Below are 23,431 nucleotides of genomic sequence, written 5' to 3'. Positions count from 1 at the left end.
CTTCCCACCTTCAAAGCCTTATTGACAGCACATCTCCCTCCAAGAGGCCTTCCCCAACTCAGCCCTCATTTCCTCTTCTCTCACTCCCTTTTGCGTCACCCTTGCACTTGGATTTTCACCGTTTATTCACCTCTCCCTCAGCCCCACAGCGCTTACGTACACATCCGTAATTCATTCATTTATATTAATGTCCGTCTCCCCGCTGTTTCCTCGACTCGTGGGCTCCCCACGTGCCTAACGAGTCTGATATGCTATACTCTCCCAAGGGTTTAGGATGGTACGATGCACACGGTAAGCACTCAAATAAATACGACTGAATAAAGCCTCTGTGCCGAAGAGGGAAGAGATATCTTTCTTTACACACCTTCATTTGTACTTCACTCCTCAAAAGGCCGTCATCCACGGCTACACAGACACCCTATTTCCGATGCTCAGGTCAAAAATTCGACTCAAACCTTTATCTTCATCTTGTCTGGGGTCACTTACTTGTCAGGTAGTTTTCAATACAAAAATTCCGGACAATGTTTAAAGGCCAGGAATCACGAATTACTGAGGAACATGGCTTTGGGTACTGATGATTTCATGTGAGAACAGAAAAGAGAGCTGTTCAAGAAAGTTTGGTGGATGGATTACGGGAAATGAGAAGAGCAAAGAGGGAATGGCTGAATGCCATCTAGAATAAAGGTTAGTCGTGCGTTTGTATTTTTACAAGTTAAATAGAAATCTTTTTATGAACTGGTTTTATCGGACTTTTTATTATACCCACAGAAACTCACTAACACATAAAATGCAATGATCAGAGCATACATCTGAAGACTTACTGTGGCTATTTTAAAATTTTATTACAATTACTCAAGACAAAAAAAAAATGTGAGTTTTATGAAGACATATTAAAGGTTCCCTCCACAAAAAGCCAGTACCCAGTAGTACCTCTAAAAAGGGTATCCTAAAGATGAGAGCCCTGGCTGTTCTTAATACTGCCATGACTCCTGGATGATTTACAAAATTTGCTTTTCTGAAATGTTGTTAGAGAAGCAGAGTGGCCTTGTGGATAGAACACAGGCCTGAGAGTCAGAAGGACCTGGGTTTTAATCCTGTTTCCGTCACTTATCTATCACGTGACTTTGGACAAGTCACTTCTCTGTGTCACAGTTGTCTCATGTGCAAAATAGGGACTAAGTCCGTGAGCCCCTCGTGGGACAGGGACTCTGCTCAACCTGATTTGCTTGCATCCACCCCGGCGTTAATACAGTGCCTGGAACACTGCATCACCGTCATCAAATGCCATTGAGTCGTTTCCAATCCATATAGACTCTATGGACCTATTTTCTCCAGAACGTCCTAGTAAGCACTTAAATACCACAATCAATAATTAACAGGCTTCTGGGTGCATAAGTCCAAGGGGCCGAGGTGGGTGGGGGACAGCGTTGGCGGGTGTGGGACGGGAGGAGAGGCGGGACTGCCAGATTGAGTGACCAAAGAAGGTCAACCGGTCCACTGTACTCCTAAAGTAGAAGATGGCTGCTCAGTTATGGAACCTCACTCAATTCTAATACTTAAATGTAGTCACGTAACTCATTTATAATTACCCAAGTCCACATATTTCTGGGTAATTTTCATCAAAACCGGCTCCCCATCAACCACTTGCAACATTGTTCCAATCAGAAAAATCAATCAGTGGTACTTTTTGAGCACCTACTGCATGCAGCGCAGCAGCATGGCGTAGTGGATAGAGCACGGGACTGGGAGTCAGAAGGTCAGAGGTTCTAATTCCGCTTCTGCCTGCTGTGTCACCTTGGCAAGTCACTTCACTTCTCTGTGCCTCAGTTATCTGTAAAATGGGGTTTGGGACTGTGAGCCCCATGTGGGACAGGGACTGTGTCGACCTGATTTGCTTGTATCCACCCCAGTGCTTAGTACTTGGCACATAATAAGCACTTAATACTATTATTACTAGAATTCGGAGAAGCAATCCCTACCCCTAAGGAGCTAATGGTTTGATTTTTACCTCATTTCAATTTAAGAGAGTTTTTGCAACCAAATGGGTTGTAAATAGAAAAACCTCAACAATGACCACTGAAAGCTCTTTTGCAGATGTTTCTGGATCAAATGTTTGCCCCCCCAACTCTGCATTCCTAAAGTGCTTTTAAAATATATCCTTGATTAGAAAAATCATCTTCATTGAATTTTCAAACGTTTTCTGATTTTCATTTCCCTGGGAACATTGAGATCATAAAATACCACATAAAACCTAGCAAATACATGAAAATGGCAGAAATTCCTAGCCTGGTCTTGGGTGTCCCCATGCTTCCTCTCTCTCCCTCTCTGGAGTCTCTCTAAGACTCTCACTCTATAGGGGCTCTTCACTTCCTGGACATCAAATGATCGGAGGCTCCATCCCAACTGTTTTTTTGGCTCTCTCTCCCGTTTCCCCACCATTCATCCATCTCCTCCTGATCTCTCATCCTGCCCCTCCCTTGGCTCCCACCCTCTAAACCAAGTGCCAAATGGGAAATCTGTCTGACTCAGAGCTCAAAGGAAGTGACCCAGGAGACAGCTCGACTGTTACATATTTTCCCACGTACATACCCACACTAATACGTCCGTCTCCCGCTCCAGACTGTAAGCTCATTGTGGGTACGAAATGGGTCTTTACTGTTACACTTGTACTCTCTCCAGCGTTTAGTACAGTGCTCTGCACACGGTAAGCGCTCAATGAAGAGAAGCAGAGAAGCAGCGTGGCTCAGAGGAAAGAGCACGGGTCAGAGGTCATGGGTTCAAATCCCGGCTCGGCCACTTGTCAGCTGTGTGACTTTGGGCAAGTCGCTTAACTTTTCGGTGCCTCAGTTACCTCACCTGTAAAATGGGGATTAAGACTGTGAGCCCCACGTGGGACAACCTGATGCCCCTGTTTCTACCCCAGCGCTTAGAACAGTGCTCGGCACATAGTAAGCGCTTAACAAATACCAACATTATTAATGAATGCGACAATGAATGAACGTACATACTTGCGGATATATAAATGGAGAGAGATTAGTCTTTAAAAGAATAGAAAACGAAAGAAATGACAATAATCATATACCTACAATTCTGAGATAATAAAATGGTGAAAATCTAGAGGAGAGATTTTGTAAAAGATAAATATTGTCTCATAGATAATCTTTATACCTAAGTGAATACTGGCATATGTACCAAGAACCTACAATATTCCACTCTGAAATTCCTCCACAGTGAAGTACTAACAGTACTAAAAGGAGCTTTCAGTGGAAAATGATTATAATAACTGTGATATTTATTGAATGGTTACTGTGTGCCAAGCACTGCACTAAGCTTTGGGGTAGACACAAAAGATAATCAGGATGGTTACAGTCCCTGTCGTACGTAGGACTCACATTTTGAGAGGAGGGAGAAAAGACAATGAAAAGGGAAGAGACACTATTTATCTCAAAAATATTACTATAGTTTAGAGTCACCCATTAGATTCTGTATCCAGGATTTAGCATTCTGGATGATTAAATGCCTGCAAGAAGCTTTAGTCAGTTATTTTCATTCCAGGCCATTAATAGATTGTGTGATGAGTTAAAGGAACTTCTTTCTTAAGGAAAAACACCCACCAGGTACCATTTTTAATATAGTCATAAGTAAGCAATAGTGACATTAGCCAATTCCTCGTTTCATAAGAGAGATTTTTCAAAGTATCCCAAAAAGATGAACACTTTCAATGAAACAAAGCTTAGAAAATTAGAAATCAAATTACGGCTACCGTAACTAACTTACCCTTAATTAATATATTAAGATACTGCATGCTTCAAAATTTTAATCTGCAGGAAATCTACTCTCACGTTCATGTATAAAGACTGCCTCGAATAGCTCTCCAACATGATAACCGATACCTACATCAGACCTCGGCAAGCCTCCAACAGTTAATCTCCACAGCCCTAAATCGTAACAATCCCAGTGCAAATTTTCATTCAGGTATTTGTACTGGAGAAGCAGTATGATATAGTGGAAAGAACACGGGCTTGGGAGTCAGAGGTCGTGGGTTCTGATCTCGGCTCCGCCACTTGTCATCTGTGTGACTTTGGGCAAGTCACTTAACTTCTCTGTGCTTCAGTTATCGCATCTGGAAAATGGGGATTAAGACTGTGAGCTCCACATGGGACAACCTGATCACCTTGTATCTACCCCAGCGCTCCAAACAGTGCTTGGCACATAGTAAGTGCTTAACAAATACCATCATTTACTTATTTACTCATCTCTCATCTACTTGAATTACCATCTCAGTGTGGCTCTTCTTTTCTCAATCAGTGGTACTTATTAAGAGGTTACTACTAGTACTAATAATAATGTTGGTATTTGTTAAGCGAATTACTATGTGCCGAGCACTGTCCTAAGCGCTGGGGTAGACACAGGGGAATCAGGTTGTCCCACGTGGGGCTCACAGTCTTAATCCCCATTTTACAGATGAGGCAACTGAGGCACCGAGAAGTTAAGTGACTTGCCCAGCTGACAAGTGGCCGAGCCGGTATTTGAACCCATGACCTCTGACTCCAAAGCCCATGCTCTTTCCACTGAGCCACGCTGCTGCTCTGTACAGAGGATTGCACTAAATGCTTGGGAGAGTACAATACAAAAGAATAAGCAGACACGTTCTTTGCCCATAATGAGTTTTATCAATCAGTGGTATTTACTGAGCACTTACTATGCGCAGAGCACTGTACTACGTGCTTGGGAGAGTACTACAGAGTTGGTGGACATGTTGGACATGTTCCCTGCCCACAAGAAGCTTACAGTCTAAAGGGGGAAACAGACATGAAAATAAATTGTGGATATGGACGGTCTCGCATTTCCTCCTGCCTTCAGGATATCTCTACTTGAATGTTCCCTCGCCCACATCCTGCCAATGGCCGGAACGCCCTCCCTCCTCAAATCCGACAATTACTCTCTGCTTTCCAAGTCTTTTTGAAGGCACATCTCCTCCAGGAGGACTTCCCTGACTAAGCCACCCTTTCCTCTTCTCCCATTCCCTTCTGCATCACCCTGACTTGCTCCCTTTGTTCTTCCCCTCTCCCAGTCTCACAGCATTTATACCTACATACCTGTAATTTATTTATCTATATTAATAATAACGCTAATAATAACGATGATGGTTTCTGTTAAGCACTTACTATGTGCCAAGCCCTGTTCTAAGCAACGGGGGAGATACAAGGTAATCGGGTTGTCCCATGTGGGGCTCACAGTCTTATTCTCCATTTTACAGATGAGGTAACTGAGGCAGAGAGAAGTGAACTGACTTGCCCAAAGTCACACAGCTGACAAGTGGCAGAGCCGGGATTAGAACCCACGACCTCAGACTCCCAAGCCCGTGCTCTTTCCACTAAGCCACGCTGTTTCGCATATTAACTCTGTCTCCCCGCCTCTAGGCTGTATGCTAACTGGGGGCAGGGACCGTGTCTGTTTATTGTTGTATTGTACTCGCCCAAGCGCTTAGCACAGTGCTCTGCACACTGTAAATGCTCAATAAATAGGAATGAATGTCCCACTGACACCTCAAACTTAACATGTCGACAACGGAACTCTTCACCTTCCCACCCAAATCCTTTCTCCTGACTGTTCTGTCACTAGACAATGCCACCATCCTCCCTGCCTCATAAACCCGAAACCAAAGCATTAGCAGCGACTCATCCCTCTCATTCGACTCGTACGTTCAGTCACCGGATCCTGTCAGTTCTACCTTCACTACGAGTCTGGAATTCACCCCTTCCACTCCATCCACAGTGCTCCCACGTGGATCCAAGCACTTATCCTACTCCACCTAGACTACTGCATCAGTCTCCTCACTGACCTCCCAGTTTTTGTCTTTAGCTTCCAGTCTGTAGCCTATACTTAGTTCTGCAGCTTGGATCATTTTTCTTAAAAAAAAAAAAAAAAAGACACTCAGTCCACATATCTCCACTCTTCAAATACTTTCAACGGCTGCCCATCCTCCACTACATTCAACAGAAATTCCTTACCACTGGCTTTAAAGCAATCCATCAGCTCTCCCCGCCCCCACTCACCTTGCTGAACTCCTATTACGAGTCAACCTGCACACTTTACTCTAATGCCAACTGGCTCACTGCACCTTGATCGCATCTATCTACCACCAACCCACTGCCCACGGTCCCTCTCTGACCTGAAATTCCTTCCTCCTTCATATCCGGCACACCCATCCGTCCCCATCTTCAAAGCCCTACTAAAATCATACCTCTCCAAGAGGCCTTTCCTGATTAAACCCTAATTTCCTTACCATATTAGCTCTCCCTTCCTTTTCTTCCCCTCAGAGGTCACACCAACATTATGCAAATCAGCGATTCAATTCTTGTTTTATTTTTCATGCTTTTAAAAACCTCTTGGATAAATTAGATACCAAATGTGTGTACAAATGTCCAAGCAAAATGTGTTAACGAGGTTAGATTTATTCTGACCTATACCGAGAAGCACCATGGGACAGTGGACAAATCATGGGCCTGGGAGTCAGGAGGTCATGGGTTCTAATCCTGGCTCCATCACCTATCTGCCGTATGACCTTAGGCGAGTCACTTCACTTCTCTATGCCTCAGTTCCCTATCTGCAAAATGGGGATTGAGACTGTGAGCCCCTTTTGAGAAAGGGTCTGTGACAACCTGATTCGCTTGAATTCACCCCAGTGCTTACTACAGTATCTGGGACGCATGAAGTGCTCAACAAATAACATAACTATTAATTATTATTCTTAGACTCTACAAGGGGCAACTAGATGCTTGGAGGACCTGGGGAATGACTGTCTTCCTTTACATGTCCTCTAGACTACAATAATAATGATGGTATTTGTTAAGCACTTACTATGTGCCAAGCAATGTTCTAGGCACAGGGGTAGATGCAAGATAATCAGGTTGTCCCACATGGGGCTCACGGTCTTAATCCCCATTTTACAGATGAGGTAACTGAGGCACGGAGAAGTTAAGTGAATTGCCCCCAGTTGCACAGCTGATAAGTGGCAGAGCTGGGATTAAAACCCCCGACCTCTGACTCCCAAGCCCGTGCACTTTCCACTAAGCTACGCTGCTTCTGTAGTGTGTTGTGGGCAGGGAATGTCACTGTTTATTGTTGTATTTTCCCAAGTGCCTAGTACAGTGCTCTGCACACAGTAAGTGCTCAATAATTAAGACTGAATGAATAAACATCCATCCTAAGGCCTACGGAAAGCCCACCCTACCTATCCGTAACTTTGCCCTCTATATACTTGATTTCCTTAGAGGAATTCGATAAGGGTCTCTTCCCATTTAATTCATTTGGATCCCGCTCTGATCTTTCGATACTTTGGTCCTGCGCACTTTCAGCGCTAACAAAAAGGGTTCACTTGGTTTGCCGTAAGCTTATCCCTTTTAACCTTTAATGGGTGGCCCTTTGACCCTTAAGGGTGTGGGATCTGGTGTACAAGAACCCTGTGCTCATCAACAATCTATCAACCAATTAATGGCATTTATTGAGCGCTTGGGAGAGGACAATATATCAGAGTTGGTAGACACATTCTCTCCCCTCTCAGGATGGCACCTGGAGGGTTTCCAGGACTCTGCCGGTCTCAGCTACAGGAAGGAGAGTCAAGCAGAGGCCTACCCAATCCACTCCTAGCTTGGGCAGTGGCTAGCGAGTGGAAGGCAATCTGCTACAAGTCAAAACTCCCCTGTGCTGGGCAGCAGCGGCACGGGAGAGAGTCAAGGTTGGCGACTCAGGTTTACCACACGGAAAGAGGCAACGGTAAACCACTTCCATAGGTTTACCAAGAAAACTATGGATCCACCACCAGAATGACTGCAGGTGGAGGTGGGACATTCTGGAAGAGATGTGTCCATGGAGTCACTATGGGTCAGAAACAACACAACTGAGTAAGACGAGACACATTCCCTGCTCATAAGGGCTTACATCAGTCTCAACCCTTCAGGATTTTGAAAATCCCACTCCTGTTTCATCTCGGCCTTATGTATTGATGATGATGGTATTTGTTAAGCACTTACCATGTGCCAGGCACTGTTCTAAGCGCTGGGGTAGATTACAAGATAGTTGAGTTGGACACAATCCCTGACCCACTTAGGTCTCACAGTCTTAATCCCCATTTTACAGATGAGGGAACTGAGGCCCAGAGAAGGGAGGTCACTCGTCCAAGGCCGCACAGCAGACAAGTGGAAGAGCTGAGATCAGAACCCACGACCTTCTGACTCCCAGGTCCACGCTCTTATCCATTACGCCACGCTGCTTCCCACAACTGAAAAATCCTCATCTTTGCTATCGATCCACGTATGTAAGTCGTTGCACGTTCTCACATTTACTCACCTAAAAAAACCCCACACTGAATACTCTAGCAGCGTGACCAATTACATATGGATATTTTTGGTTCACGCCCATGGAACGAATGGAAATCATGAACACAGTATTTTAGCGTTCCGTCTGGCTGGAAAGGTACGTCTACATGCCTAAAAATTTTAAAAGAGCAAATTTACGTTTCAGAGTCAATCTTTGGAGGGAAAGTCACTTCATTTGGATTATTTATGAAAGTGGCTGGAAAAAATTCCTTGAAAACTAACAACCCCCTCGCCCCCCACCAAAGCAATACGCAAACCTGTAGTTCTAAGCCGAATCTATATATTTACGGTCTATTTCCAGATCCCAATGAGAATCTTGTAATATGCGGTGCCCTCTTCTGGAAGTCGGGAAACGAAACGATTATGTCTCCATCTTCGGTCACCTCACTGGACGAATGACCTTAGGCAATTCATTACAGGCAACTGTCTCCCTCTCCTCAGTGCTCCAACCCTCCTTTCTTCCCTCCCCAGCATGTAGGGACGCATTTCAGAACGGAAGCCTTAATGGCCCGAGGCTGTCCCCCCGAACTATTCTGTCACTAATCACAAGTCGTCATTTCTATCCCCCTCAAAGAGCAGGAGTAGAAAGAGAGGACTCTGTCGGTGGGTCAACATTGAATTTTTGATTCGTGAAAGGGGACAGGCAGAGACGCCTGATCAGACGCTCAGTAAATATTCAACTCTGAATATCCGGACCCAAATCCTGAATTCAGCCCCTCTGGAAAGGAGCTTTGAATTCCCGATATCTAGGTTCTGTTCCCCTATCCCCACTGCACTTACCTAAGCGACAAACCAGCAGCGTTCGGTCACTATCGTGCTCGGCCAACGATGCCGGTTGAATCAAAATTCCCCCGCGCACCCCCTTCATCGTAAACAAGGCATTAACAATTTGGAGACGTGCTCCGAGAGGCGACGGAACGATGTTCTAACCTTCCCTTCACCTTGCCGTAGAGAACGGCTTTTAAAAACGAAAAGGGCTGGCACTCTCTATACCGAAAATCAGGTGAGATGGATATTTTCTCCCAAGTCTGAAATTGCACCAAGGCGGAAATCTTACGGGAGCCAGGCATTTTTTATGTTAGGGTGTCGTGTGCGATAACGGGTGACCCATTTAAGAGAGACGTTTCTCTCACACTTGGTCTTTGTTAAAATACACTCAATTCCAAAGGAATGAGAGTGAATTTTTTTTCAAATATTTCCCGCGAGCCTTTAAAAACAAACAGGCAAACCCCAGGGACGCTGGATCCTTTTGGTTCCCGAGGCTGTCGATTCCCTACCTGGCTTCCTGCCTGCGGTAATCTTGCTGCTGTTCGACTCTGATCATTGGCTTCACCATCCCTCGTTCTGCTGCCGTGCTGGATGCCGTCGACGCCGGGTCGCTATCCAGTCTGGAGGTGCTCTAACCCAAGGCGAGAAGAGAGCGCGTTTAACTCACCGCCTGCCAGACCTGCCGAGCCTCGCGGTCATCGCTGCGGCCGGAGCGCCGACAAAAGGCTGCCGAAAAGGGACGGGAAGGGAGGCGGGGGAGGGAGGGGGATGCGGAGAGGTGGGGGACGCAGTCCGGAAAAGAATACAGCAATGCAGCAGGTGTGCTGATCCACAGTGACGGAGCCAAGAGCTCCAAAAGACAACAGACCGCTGCGGTTTTCCCAGCCAAATGCCCCCTAGTTTCTTCCAGCCCCTTATTTAAGGTTTAGTGGCCGGTTCCAGGGTTTTAGGGGGGGAATATTTAACGCCAGTCTCTCTCTCCTGGAGACTCCGACATCGGGACCTACCGACAGAATCACAGGCTACCATTCTGGGGGCTTTGTATCTGGAGGGCTTGAGGCACCTCGCTAACTAGAGCGAGGGTGTCCTTAAATCATCACAGAGAAAAGACTGCATCTGCTAATGACCTGGTCCTGCATTAGCAAGATCCTATCAATCCTCCTAGAACCACCAAGTAATTTGAAACAAGTTCCCCACGCATCTACAAATATTAACCATGGGACACAAAGTGTGCTTCACAGTACTGATGATTTCTGTCATATGTATTTTCTCACATACTTGCATCCATCCCACAGTTCCACCCTTTCTACCCCTGCTTTCTGAGGGGAATAGAAATGATGATTTATGCACGCACGCTGGAATAAAAAGAGAGGAGGGGTCAGAATGACTGGTGGACACAGGCTGGTGCTATCAAGCCATCTCTTCTGAAAAGCGCTCCCGCATGCTGGGGTAGGAAGAGGGGTGGGTCAGAGCTTTTGGGGAGCGGGAAGCCCGGGAAGCGAAAGGAAAAGAGAGGAAGGGAGGAGGGAGGCAGGATGGAGGGATTACCAGGGCCTATTGCATGCAGCATTTGTGAGAGGGCAATTTACAAATGCGAGCCTACCATTCTCTTTCCTCTCCCCTCCTTACCTTCCCTTTCCTCCTGTTCCCCTTACTGCTGCACTTAATTCCTCCCCCTGCCCCCACCCCATGAATCCCTCCCCTGTTTCGGGGTTGCAAAAATTGGGCAGAAATACAGAGCTCTTATGCAAGTAAATTCCATAAATGTTTGGCTTTTAATGATGGGAAAACATCATAGTTCCTTCTTTACCAATTCTGTACAGGACTGGTCTATGCAGGATAAAATAAAAATCCTGCTCCACATTATCTAAAACAAATCCTAAAACATACTGTAAATGGTAAGACTTTTTACATCTGAAAATTGTCCAGGGGCTCCTAACTGTACTAAACCTCACTCAAGCTAAACCTCCTGGCAGCATGAATTCACCTAAGGGTTGGCCTTTGAATAATAAAAGGCCAAAAAAAAAAAAAAATGGGAATGCAATATTTTTATTTATCGCAAGCTCTTGGGAATCCAGGAATATTCATAAAGGGACAATTTACTGAACGGTCCCAGTGATATTTCCACACTCCAACAACAATATCCGATTACAGTCAACACCATCGCATATTCTCGACTTGGATCTGGGGTTTCCTCTTCTTATTTCTATTTCTCCCTTTTACCCAGGGAAAGAAAGTGATTGTTCCGATATTTACTCGGTATCATGACCAGACAGAAAATGCTACAATGGTGGCAAAACAACATTCCTAACATAGTCCAAGGTATCCAGACCATGGATTGTGTCCCTAGTCTAAACCACAGCTTTAGGGTGTGAACTTCCAATGGAACATTTCTTACAGACCAAGTTTTGGGAAATTTAACCCTAAGAAAAGCTCTGGTAGGATAAAAGGCCTGAAGAGCAAGTTAAAAAACACTGCCTGTTTTTTCCCGGGATGATGACACCATGACAAAGAAAGGTCATTATAAAGTTCCTTAGAAATGTCACAGGAAAACATGATTCATTCGTATCACTGATCACAATGGGTTTTGGTCCCTGGAACCTTGGAACAGGCAGAAATTAAAACATTAACTCCCAGAGTTGAAAAAATCTTTGAAATACCAGATCATCAAAGGAATGAGTTTTAGGGCAATTTTCAAGGCTTGTGTATTTTTTTTTTAATCGAATGTTTTTAAAAAATGAGACGCACCTTGCTTACTGCCAATGCTATTCCACTGTGAACATCTCCTTCCAGGTCAAAGGTGGTTTCCTGAACAATTCTAGGAAAGAGAAAGACAAAAATTGGAGTCTCGGTAACTTCTAAGAACAAGACAGAATGGATAATAATAACAATCATTATGATACTTGTTTAAGCGCTTACTATGTGCCAAGCACTGTTCTAAGCACTGGGAATGATACAAGTTAATCAGATTGGATACGATCCCTGTCCCTCATAGGATTAACACTCTTTAACCCATTTTACAGATGAAGCAACTGAGTCAGAGAGAAGTTAAATGACTTGCCCCAAGTTCACCCAGCAGACAAGCGGCAGAGCCAGAATTAGAACCCAGGTCCTTCTGACCCCCAGGGCCCATGCTAACCCACTAAGCCATGCTGCTTCATTATCTAACTCCCAATACTTATAAATGAATCAACGGTATTTATTGAGGGCTTACTGTGTGCAGAGGACTGTTCTACACACTTGGGAGAGTACAATAAATTAAGCAGACCATCCCAGCTCTGCCACTTGTCAGCTGTGTGACTGTGGGCAAGTCACTTAACTTCTCTGTGCCTCAGTTCCCTCATCTGTAAAATGGGGATTAAGATTGTGAGCCTCATGTGGGACAACCTGATTACCCTATATCTACCCCAGCACTCAGAACAGTGCTCTGCACATAGTAAGCGCTTAACAAATACCAACATTATCATTATTATTATTATCCCTGTCCATGAGGATCTATGAACTAGAAGAGGAGACAGATGTTAAAATTAAATTACAAACGGAATGGACTTAAGTGCTGTAGGGGTTGGGTGAAAATCTAACTGCTGAAGGGATTCAAACTCAACTGCATAAGTAATAATAATTATTATTATGGTATTTGTTAAGCACTTACTATGTGCCAAGCTGTATTCTAAGCACTGGGCTAGAGACAAGGTAATCAGGTTGTCCCATGTGGGGTTCACAGTTAGGACTGTGGGATCTGTAAAAATCCCATTTTACAGATGAGGTAACTGAGGCCCAGAGTAAGTGGCGTGCCCACGGTAACAGAGCAGACAAGTGGCGGAGTCGGAATTAGAATCCACGTCCTCTGACTCCCAAGCCCATCCTCTTTTCACTAAGCCACGCTGCTTTAGGTGAGTCTGAAATTTCCCTCCACACTTAGTTTTATTACAAAAACTAACAAAAAAAAGTTTTATTAAAAAAACCCTAAGTTTTCATTAAAAAACTAAGTGAGACTCCTTTATAGGAACCTGATTAGATAAACAAATAAATGTATACTTAGTTTTGGTTATCACAACTGAAAGCAGAACCGATTTTTTAAATGAAAGCTTAATAGTAACGTACCAGCCGATATTCTAGTCTGAACAGTTTGGGCCAAAGTATAGGAAAGAAAGCTCTGGCAGACAAAACCTTTGAATTTTGAGACCACACAAACCCCCCAGCCTTCTGAAATGGAAATCGGTAAGGAAAATTATGGTGCAATAATTAACTCAAGATGAGATCTGCTTTGGGAGAGCGTCATCATTTTAAGCAAGTGAGGCGAGTGAAAATACAGGATGGTGATCAAGGAAAAGAAAATCCTAGCAACATTTGGTTAGCGACAGCCCAGAGTGGCCCGGTTTCCTGGCTCGCAGCACAAAAGAAATAGGATCTCTCTCGTTAAACCAGCCCTCTTCAGAAAGCATTGATATTTTAGCTGAAGGAGTAATGGGTATCCTCCGTATCGGCCGGATCTCGGTCCTCTCCTCCTTCCAAGTCAGGGTGGAAAGGAAAAATCGATTCTTACCAGAAGGGGTGAGCAGAAGGAACAGGGCTGACAGGATCAAAGCATTTAAAAGCAAGGGAGGAGGGAGAGAGGGAGGCAAGGCAAGGCAAGATATGTAAGCTGTCAGCTCCTTGAGGACAGGGATGGCGTCTACCAACTCTACTGTACTGGACTCTCCTAAGCGCCTAGTCCAGTGTAAGCGCTCAATAAATATCACTGATTGATTGAATCCATGGCAGTGGTACCCGCTGTCACTGGGAAAAATTGAAGCAGCAGGAATGTCGCCTCCATCCTCTAAGCCCTCCACCCTAACAAGCTCTTGGCTAAGTCACTTAACTTCTCTGTGCCTCAGTTACCTCATCTGTAAAACGGGGCTTAAAAGTGTGAGTCCCATGTGGGACGGGGACTGTCCAACTCGATTTGCTTGTACTCAAAGGGCTTAGTACAGCTTCTGGCACATAGTAAGCGCTTAACAGAGACCGCAATTATCATCACTGTTATTTAAGCTGCAGCTTATTTCCACCCCGTGTCAAAACCTCCCTAAAAATGACTTCCCCAACAAGTGTCCCCTGATTAATTATCAGGGAATACTAATCAACTGTGGTGAAATCTAACCAGCCTTTCGGCTGTTTCTTGCCTTTACCTCCTCAGCATTTGTGCATATTTGCATGAACATCCAATTGTATTTACGCTGAATCCACTGATTGTAAATACTTGTGTTTCATCTGTTAGAATGCAGGCTCCTTTTGGGTGGGAAGTGCACCTTTTCTTTGTTTCCTCTCCCTCCAAACTGCTACCATGCTGGTCCAAGCACTTATTTCTGTCTTGACTACCACACTGTTCTCTCTGCTGAACTTCCTACCTCCTTTCTCTCCCCGCTCCGGTCCGTACGACACTAGGTTACTCTTCACCGACCTACTCTCTGTATCTCAATCCTGTCCATCTCGTCACCAACCCCTTATTCACATCCTCTTTCTGGCCTGGCACTCTCTCGCTTCATATCTGACAGTCCACTCCTCTACCCGCCTTCAAAACCCTTCTAAAAATCCCATCTCTTCCAAGAGGCCTTCCCTGACGAAGCTCTCATTGCCTCCTATCTTCCCTTTTCTGTCACCTAGGCCTCTGGTTATGGACTCCTTAAGGACTATGACAATAATTCCATCCATAGCCCCACAACACACAAGTGTATGTGTGTGTATATATATATATATATATATATATATATATATATCACACATATATTCTCCTACTCTGCAATTTCCCCTCTGTAATTTATTTTACCTTTCTCGGGGTTGTACCTGGAGATTTTCCAGTACTCTGCCTGCCTTGGCCGCAGGAGGGAGAGCCAAGCAGAGGCCTATCCTTTCCATTCCTAGCTTGGGCAGTGGCTAGCAAGTGGAAGGCAATCTGCTACAAGTCAAAATTCACCCACGCTGGCTAAGAGAGAGTCAAGGGCAGAGACTCGAGTTTACCTCCTGGAAGGAGGCAATCGTAAACCACTTCCGTCTTTTTACCAAGAAAACTCTTTGGATCCACTACGAGAATGGATGCAGGTGGACAGCGGGGCATTCTGGGAGAGACGTGTCCGTGGTGTGGTTATTGGTCGGAAACGACTCGACGGCATAAGACAATTTATTTTAATGTCTGTCTTGCCCTGTGGACTGTAAGGTCCTCAGGGGCAGTGACAGCGTCGACTAACTCTATTGTAGTGTACTTTCCCAAATGTTTAGTCCAGGGCTCTGCACAATATAAGCACTCAGTAAATTCCGTGGATTGACTGACTCTTCCCCAGAGCTCACCACAGTGCACTGCATTCAGTAGATAAGAAATATCTTGACTACTAGAAAAATCCCTAAAAAGTTGACATGTGAAGTATTACAAAGAAATTCAGTGAAGCAGCAGGGCATTTGACCGGGCTTCAATCCCAGAGCTGCCGACTAGAGGGAAAGTGGGATCACTGAGTGGGTGTGTGGGGAGAGGGGGTGGACCCTCCCCTGAGCCCCCACCTTTCCTTGCAGCCTCTTCCTCATCAAGACTAATAATAATAATAATGTTGGTATCTGTTAAGCGCTTACTATGTGCAGAGCACTGTTCTAAGCACTGGAGGAGATACAGGGTAATCAGGTTGTCCCTCGTGAGGCTCACAGTCTAAATCCCCATTTTACAGATGAGGTAACTGAGGTACAGAGAAGTGACTTGCCCACAGTCACACAGCTGACAAGTGGCAGTTGCATCAAGGTTTTAAGATACTCTCCCTGACTTCGGGGCCTTATTGAAGGCACATCACCTCCAAGAGGCCTTCCCCGACTAAGGCCTCCTTTCCTTCCGCGTCCGGCCCACTCCCTTCTGCGTCGCCCAGACTTGCTCCCTTTATTCATCGCCTTTCCCAGCCTCACAGCACTTATGTACATAATCTGTAATTTTATTTATTTAATGTCTGTCTCCCACTCGAGACTCTACACTCGTTGTAGGTAGGGAAAGTGTCTGTTACTTGGTTATACTGTACTCTCCCAAGCGCTCTGTACCCTGCACACAGTAAGCGCTCAGTAAATACGACTAAGAGAAGTACGAAAACCAAAAATTAGAAAAACTAAAAAAAGACCAAGGGTGTCGAGTTGATTCTAACGACTTCCCTGCAATGGTTAAGTGGTCCATTTAGCAAGGCTTGTTGTCCCTGGGACTTACCCGGGCTTGTGCCTATGGCCTTTCACCATGAGGCCGCCGTCCATAGGTCTTTTGGCAATGATGTGGTCCTGGCTGGGATCCACAAATTTGAACACATGAGATGATCCAAACTGAACCTTCATGCCACTCTGCAGCATCGTAGTCTCCGAGATCTGTTGGCCTTCCACGAACGTTTCGGCGTCGATACTTCTTGGCGTTACTGTGACCACTCCGTCCATGTTAGTCAGGTCGCAGTGGTGAGGCTGTATCCCTGGGCCAAAGAGCTGAAAACAGAACCGGGAAAAACAAACCTAAATCTCTATGCGTGATTAAACATACATCCCTGCCTTCTGCCTCTCCCCACTCCAGTCCTTACTTCACTCTGCTGCACAGATCATTTTAAAAAAAAAATGTTCAGTCCCCACTCCCTAAAAACCTCCAGTGGTTGCCCATCCACCGCCACATTAAACAGAAATTCCTTACGACTGGCTTCAGAGCACTCAGTCATCTCATCCCATCCTACCTCACTTCACTGATTTCCTACTACAGCCCAGCCTGCATATTCCACTCCTCTACTTTCAGCTTTCTAGCTGTGCCCTCATCTCGTCTATCTCACCACTGACCCCTTACCCACATCCTCCTCCTGGCCTGGAACTCCCTCCCCCTCCACATCTGCCAGACCATCACTCTCTCCACCTTCAAAGCCTTATTAAGATTACATCTTCTCCAAGAAACCTTCTCTGATTAAGCCCTCTTTCCCCTGGCTTTCTCTCCCTTCTGTGTCATCTACGCGCTTGGTTCTGTGATCTTTGGGCATTCGATGTTTGGCTCACCTTCAACCCCAACGACATTTATGCACATATCTATAATTTACGTATTATAAATTACTTATTTAAATTTATGTCTGTTTCCCCTTCTAGACTGTAAGCTTGTGTTGGGCAGGAAACATTCCAATGCACTCTCCCAAGCGCTTAGTACAATGCTCTGCACATAAATACTACTGATGATGATAAATTTCCAACAGCTGTTGCTGCTAGAATTTTTCTCCCCAACAGTAATGAAATAATAATAATTGGAATATTTTATTATGTATTTACTTTGTGCTGAGAACTGTGCTAAACGCTAGCAGAGATTCAATACAAACAGATACGACGAACTGACCCCTGTCCCTTTTGGGGTTCTTAGCGTATGGGAGATGAGAACAGCCATCTAATCCCTAGTATATGATACGGCAAAACTGAGACACAGAAACTAAGGGACTTGTCCAAAGTCACATGGTATGCAATAGGTGGGACCAGGATTAGAACCCAGATCTTTAGAACAACAAGGTGTTCACTTACATATATTGTTCATGGTTTTTCAGTAATAAACACAATACTGAATCTGACACCCATTTTAAACCTGCAGTGAAAATACATTCTACTCTTCTTGCATATTTGTGTTCGGCTGAAGTGTATAATTCTGTCTGAGGCACAGTGGGTCTTAAAATCATAATTACTCCACAGATTTTCCATTCTAATTAACTGCTCAATTACACATACAATCACCACATTTTCTCTCCTAGTATAACAGAGGACGTGACCCAATGGCTCATATGAGACTATATTTGTGTCCAAACTTACACCTGATGGGCTCTTTCGATACTTAAGTTCAAGTAATCACCCATAAAATGATAGCAGGAGGGTTTTCTTATGTATTTTGGATTCACACAGCCACAGGATTGGTGTTATTAATATTTCAATGGTATATTCTTTGTTTGGATGCTAGGAGTATAAGCAAAACCGCAAAATTCAAAACCCCTTTTCCTCACCTGAATCGAATTGTCATCAAATTTTTCTGTTCCAACTTCAGTAACGCTTAGCTGCAGCCGGTAAAGTTTAGGTTTATCTCTCGAGTCAGAACCATCTGTGGAGGATGAATAGAAAGAATTCCAGTAAAAAAACAAACAAACAACAAAAACCCATCATTATCCTCATGTTGTCACTCTTATGATTGAATAAAACCCAAAATTATCTTCTGAGAAATAATGCTAAAGGTAATTTCAATTTTTTTTTTAAATCTGATACAAATTATATAATTATTTAAAAAATCATTTCTCATTACAGGGGTCATTCATTTCACTCCATGTGAACACTGTGCTTGCATCTTGGTTTCATTTCTCTCATCTCTAACCTGTTGCTCTTACTGTTCTTCCAGCTAGGAGCTCTCTCTCCCTCCAAATGGACTAAATTCCCCCTACACAGTAAGCTCACTGTGGGCAGGAAACATGCCTTCCAACTCTGTTGCATTGTACTCTACCAAGTGCTTAGTACACTGGTGCTCTGCACACATAAGCACTTGATAAATAACATCAATTGATTGATTGACTCAAATTCACACTGCACAACTTTCCTTCGTCCTCAAAAACCCTCCTAAAATCCCACCGATTCCAGGAGGCTTTCCCTAATGAATGTTTCTTACATCTTCCCAATGAGCGCCCTCAGCTTTGTCATCCCACCTGCACGCTTACCATCAATGGTATTTATTGAGCGTGTACCCTGTGCAGAGCACTGTAATTAAGCACTTGACAGCGTACATTACCACAGAGTTGGTGGACACCTTCCCTGCTGACTTCCATCGGTAGCGTCTAACCATCTACCTACCCTACTTTTTAAGCACATACTCATCCACATACCCATCTTCCCATTTTCTTCTTCCTATATGCGATTTTTTTATGACAGTTCCCCTTCCCTCCTGTTCCCCAACTACGTTCTAAGCTCCTTGAAGGCAGGGGTGAACTCTTTGGTATTCTCCCAAGTGCACAGAGTAGGAGTTCAAAAAATACTACCGATGGATTGAACACTGTGATAAAAGCCTTTATGAATTGTTAACCACTATCAACTTGGTTTTAAAGCATTCTTCTGTCAGTGGGATGTAATCAATACCACCAACAGCATCTAATCGGGGCATCCTTAGCAATGCACTCAGTTCTTCTGAAGTATATTTTCACTATCTATTTTGGAGAGAAAGCTGGTAAACATTCTTTTATGGGATTTAAGTGCTTACTACGTGACAGGCACTTTACTGGGGTAGCCAGATACGAGCTAATTAGGTTGGACACAGTCCCTGTCCCACATGGGGCTCGCAGTCAATCCCCATTTTACAGATGAGGTAACTGAGGGACAGAAAAGTGAAGTGACTTGCCCAAGATCACACAGCAGACAAGCGGCAGGGCAGGGATTAGAACCTAGGTCCTTCTGAATCCCAGGCCTGTGCTCTATCCACTAAGCCATGCTACTTCTCAATATTTGTCACATATCAATACTTGATATTGCTAATTGTTCTTCTGACGTGTCACATTTATCTGAATAGAAAGTGATGTGTTCATGGGAGAAATCTGTGTGGATATAAGCACATGTTACTGGTGAAGACCCCCTCACGGTCACACCTGGAGACTTTCCCATATTCAACCAGTCTCGACTATGGGAGGGAGAGTCAAGTAGAGGCCAACCCATTCCATTTCTAGCTTGGCTAGTGAGTGGAAGGCAATCTGCTACAAGTCAAAACTCCCCTGTGCTGGGCAGCAGCAGCATGGGAGAGAGTTGAGGGCAGAGACTCAAGTTTTCTAGGTGGAAGGCGGCTAAGGTAAACCACTTCCGTATTATTACCAAGAAACTCAACGGATACACTACCAGATCAGTGGTTGATGGAGATGGGGCGTTCTGGGAGAGATGTGTCCATGGCGTCGCCATTGGATGGAGACGACTCGACAAGACAAGACAAGACTGGTAAAGACACATACACTATCAGGTATGTTCTCCTCAAAGAGGAAATCCTCAAAGACGTAATCTCCACACTACAGGAGAATCGAGTCTACCTGGCAGTGGACTGTCCGAGCACATTCCATGTGGCCAAAGAGCTAAATACTCCCTTTAGTTCTTCCCCCGAACCATTTCTGAGTTACTCTTGGCCTAAAATGAGAAGCAGTGGGGCCTAATGAATACAGCAGGGGCCTAGGTTTCAGAGAACCTTGGATCTAAACCCAGCTTTGCCAGATATTTGCTGTGTGACCTTGGGCAAGAAACTTAACTTCTCTGTGCCTCGCTTCTCCTATTATCCATCCTACTTAGACTGTGAGCCCTGTGCAGGACAGGGACCGTGTCCAACCTAATCTACCCCAGTGCTCAGTACAGTGTTTGACCCACAGTAGGTGCTTAGCAAATACCCTACAAAAACTACACAGTAAACACTAAATACCACTATTTCAGCCCACAGAATCAGCAAGAGAAAAAAGTCTTCTTTTCCTAGACTTTTCTCCCATTTGAAAATAAGTTCTACTCCAGCCTTTACTTAGAGACCATGTCTAGTCTACTGTCCTCATAATGATTTAATTAGCAGTTTATAAAAAGCAGGTCTAAATGTCACAAAGTGATGGAAAGGACTGGTGGCAAATTCTGACTGGGAGGACAGAAAGAAAAGTTCAAGTTAGAATTTTTTTGTCACAAATGTTAGTCGATGACGCAATAGGCCTGAATGATCAAAACTGAATGTGAACAGACCAAATTCATTAGATGACTGCCAAACGTCTGCTTCACCCCCATACAAAACTACATATTAGGTTTACAGACTTGATAGCAATTCTTGTTTTATGTTCCTGAGATTCTCTGAAAATACAGGCCCACAGTTTGCTTGGAATTTCACAGCCCAAGCTATAAAATGTTATCTTATCTCCTCCACAAGGCCTTTCCCGACTAAGCCATTCTTTCTCCAGGCTGCTCGCCCTTCTGCATGGCCTATGCACTGGGATAAGAACCCTTTAACCACTTGGGAGTCACTGCATCTTCCAACATTTATGTACATATCCACAATTTATTTATTTATAGTAATGTCTGTCTCTCCTTCTAGGCTTAAACTCCTTGGGGGCAGGGAACATATCTACCAGCTCTGCTGTACTGCACTTTCCTGAGCACCTAATGCAATGCTCTACCTCCAGTAAACGCTCTATAAATACCACTGATAATAGAAGCAGAGACTCTGATGGCCCTCCAAGCCCATAGACACTTCTCAGAATGCTCCATCTAAAGCTAAGGGTCTTCTCTCTACTCTGTCTGCACATATCAATCAATCATATTTATTGAGTGCTGATTATGTGCAGAGCACTGTACTAAACATTTGGGACAGTGCAATATAACAGACATTTCCTGCCCACAGTGAGCTTACAGCCTAGGGGGGTGACAGACATTAATATAAATAAATGAATTACGGATATGTACACAAGCGCTATGTAGCTGAGGGGCAGGGGAGTGAATAAAGTCAGGATGTCACAGAAGGGAGTGGGAGAAGAGGAAATGAGGGCTTAGTCAAGGAAGGTCTCCTGGGGGAGATGTGCGTTCAGTATGGCTTTGAAGGTAGGGAGGGTAATTATCTATTGGATATGAAGAGGGAGGGTGTTCCAGGCCCGAGGCAGGACTTGGGCAAGAGTTTGGTGGCGAGATAGACGAGATCAAGGTACAGCGCGCAGGTTGGTATTAGAGGAGCGAAGTGTGTGGGCTGGGTTGTAATAGGAGAGCGGTAAGGAAAGGGGGCAAGGTGACTGAGTGCTTTGAAGCCGATGGTAAGGAGGTTCTGTTTGATGTGGAGGTGGATGGGCAACCACTTTTAAGATGTGGGGAAACAAGGACTGAATGGTTTTGTAGAAAAGAGATCCAGAGAGCAGCTTGAAGTATGGACTGGAGTGAGGAGAGACAGGAGGCAGGGTGGCCATCAAAGAGACGGACATAGTAATCAAGGCGGGATGGGATAAGTGCTTGGATTAACGTGGCAGCTGTTTGGATGGAGAGGAAAGGACAGATTTTAGCCAGGTTGTGAAGGTTGAACTGACGAGATGTAGTGATAGATAAAAATATGTGGGTTGAACGAGAGAAAGGAATCAAGGCTAATGCCAAGGTTAAGGGCTTGTGAGACAGGAAGGATGGTGGTGCCGACTATAGCAGTAGGAAAGTCTTGGGGAGGACAGGGTTTGGGTGGAAAGATGGGGAGTTCTGTTTTTTACATCTGAAGTTTGAGGTGATGGCAGGACATCCAAATATAGATGTCTTGAAGGCAGAGAAAATACGAGACTGCAGAGAAGAAGAGACATCTTGGCCGGAAATGTCGATTTGGGAATGATCCGCACAGAGGTGCAGTTGAAGCCATGTGAACAAATGAGTTCTCCAAGGGAGTGGTTGTAGATGGAGAATAGAAGGGGACCCAGAACTGAGCCTTGAGGGATACCCAGACACTGGTTATCACTGTAATTTCATATACACTCTCCTCTCCCAAATGTCATTTACTAACACTTCAGTAAACAAGATTTGAGGCAAATTACACTTGACTGAAAATGAAGATGAAAAGAATTCTCCAAAATCAAAAAGGGCACACAATGAAATCAGAAGGGCAAAAATCATGAGAGAAAGAACACGGGAAACAGAGAACAGTGGGAATCACTAAATCAGTGGTATTTATTGAACACTTACTGTATGCAGAGCACTGTACTAAACACTTGGGAGTACAATTCAATTAAGTAAAACAATAAACATGAAAAAAATAGCTTCCTAATATTTGTATATGACCATCTGTCTTGATGTCTGATTTTTCCTTGGAAACTTTTCTTCCATGAAACACAGTTCAGGAGTACTGTACGGCAACTGTAATTCAGGGAGAGTGTTTTCAATCTCTAAATCAACAGCATTAACTGAGCCTCTACTAAAGGAACAGAACTGTATTAAACCCTAGGGAGAGTACAACAGAAGAAATGGACACGTTCCCTGCCCTCATGGAATTGACAATCTAGCAGCGGAGACAGACGTTTAAATAATTTAGAGATAGGAGGGGGTGATGGCGCGTAAAGATATGTAGTGGAGATGTGTTTGTGTGTGTGAGTGTCTGCGTGTGCCTACGCACACGAAGCAGCATAGCGGATACAGCACGGGGCTGGGAGTTGGAAGGTCATGAGTTCTCATCCCAGCTCAGCCCCTTGTCTGCTGTGTGACCTTGGGCAACTCATTTCACTTCTCCGTACCTCAGTTCCCTCATCTGTAAAATGTGGATTGAGACCGTGAGCCCCACTTGGGAC

General features: G+C 44.5%; 1 protein-coding gene and 1 non-coding gene across 22 annotated transcripts in view; one reads left to right on the top strand and one right to left on the bottom strand.

The window, feature by feature from the left end:
* The window catches only part of AFDN (afadin, adherens junction formation factor), a 205,062-nt gene that overhangs the window by 66,901 nt on the left and 114,730 nt on the right, over positions 1 to 23,431 (bottom strand). For all 21 annotated transcript variants that reach the window (XM_029049191.2, XM_029049203.2, XM_029049210.2 and 18 more), the window contains 4 exons: positions 18,149 to 18,243; positions 16,360 to 16,622; positions 11,898 to 11,967; positions 9,659 to 9,780 (listed from right to left, as the gene is read on the bottom strand). In XM_029049191.2, coding sequence (XP_028905024.1) covers positions 9,659 to 9,780; positions 11,898 to 11,967; positions 16,360 to 16,622; positions 18,149 to 18,243 — 550 coding nt within the window. The remainder of the gene's footprint in view (positions 1 to 9,658; positions 9,781 to 11,897; positions 11,968 to 16,359; positions 16,623 to 18,148; positions 18,244 to 23,431) is intronic.
* Positions 7,558 to 7,695, top strand: LOC114806284. Its single transcript, XR_003754319.1, has one exon. It is a non-coding gene; the product is annotated as a small nucleolar RNA SNORA7 (small nucleolar RNA).

The sequence above is a fragment of the Ornithorhynchus anatinus genome, chromosome 21, assembly GCF_004115215.2.
Source record: "Ornithorhynchus anatinus isolate Pmale09 chromosome 21, mOrnAna1.pri.v4, whole genome shotgun sequence".
NCBI classification, from domain to species: Eukaryota; Metazoa; Chordata; class Mammalia; order Monotremata; family Ornithorhynchidae; genus Ornithorhynchus; species Ornithorhynchus anatinus.
Note: the sequence above shows the minus strand (reverse complement) of the source record. Positions and strands in the feature narration are given on the sequence as shown.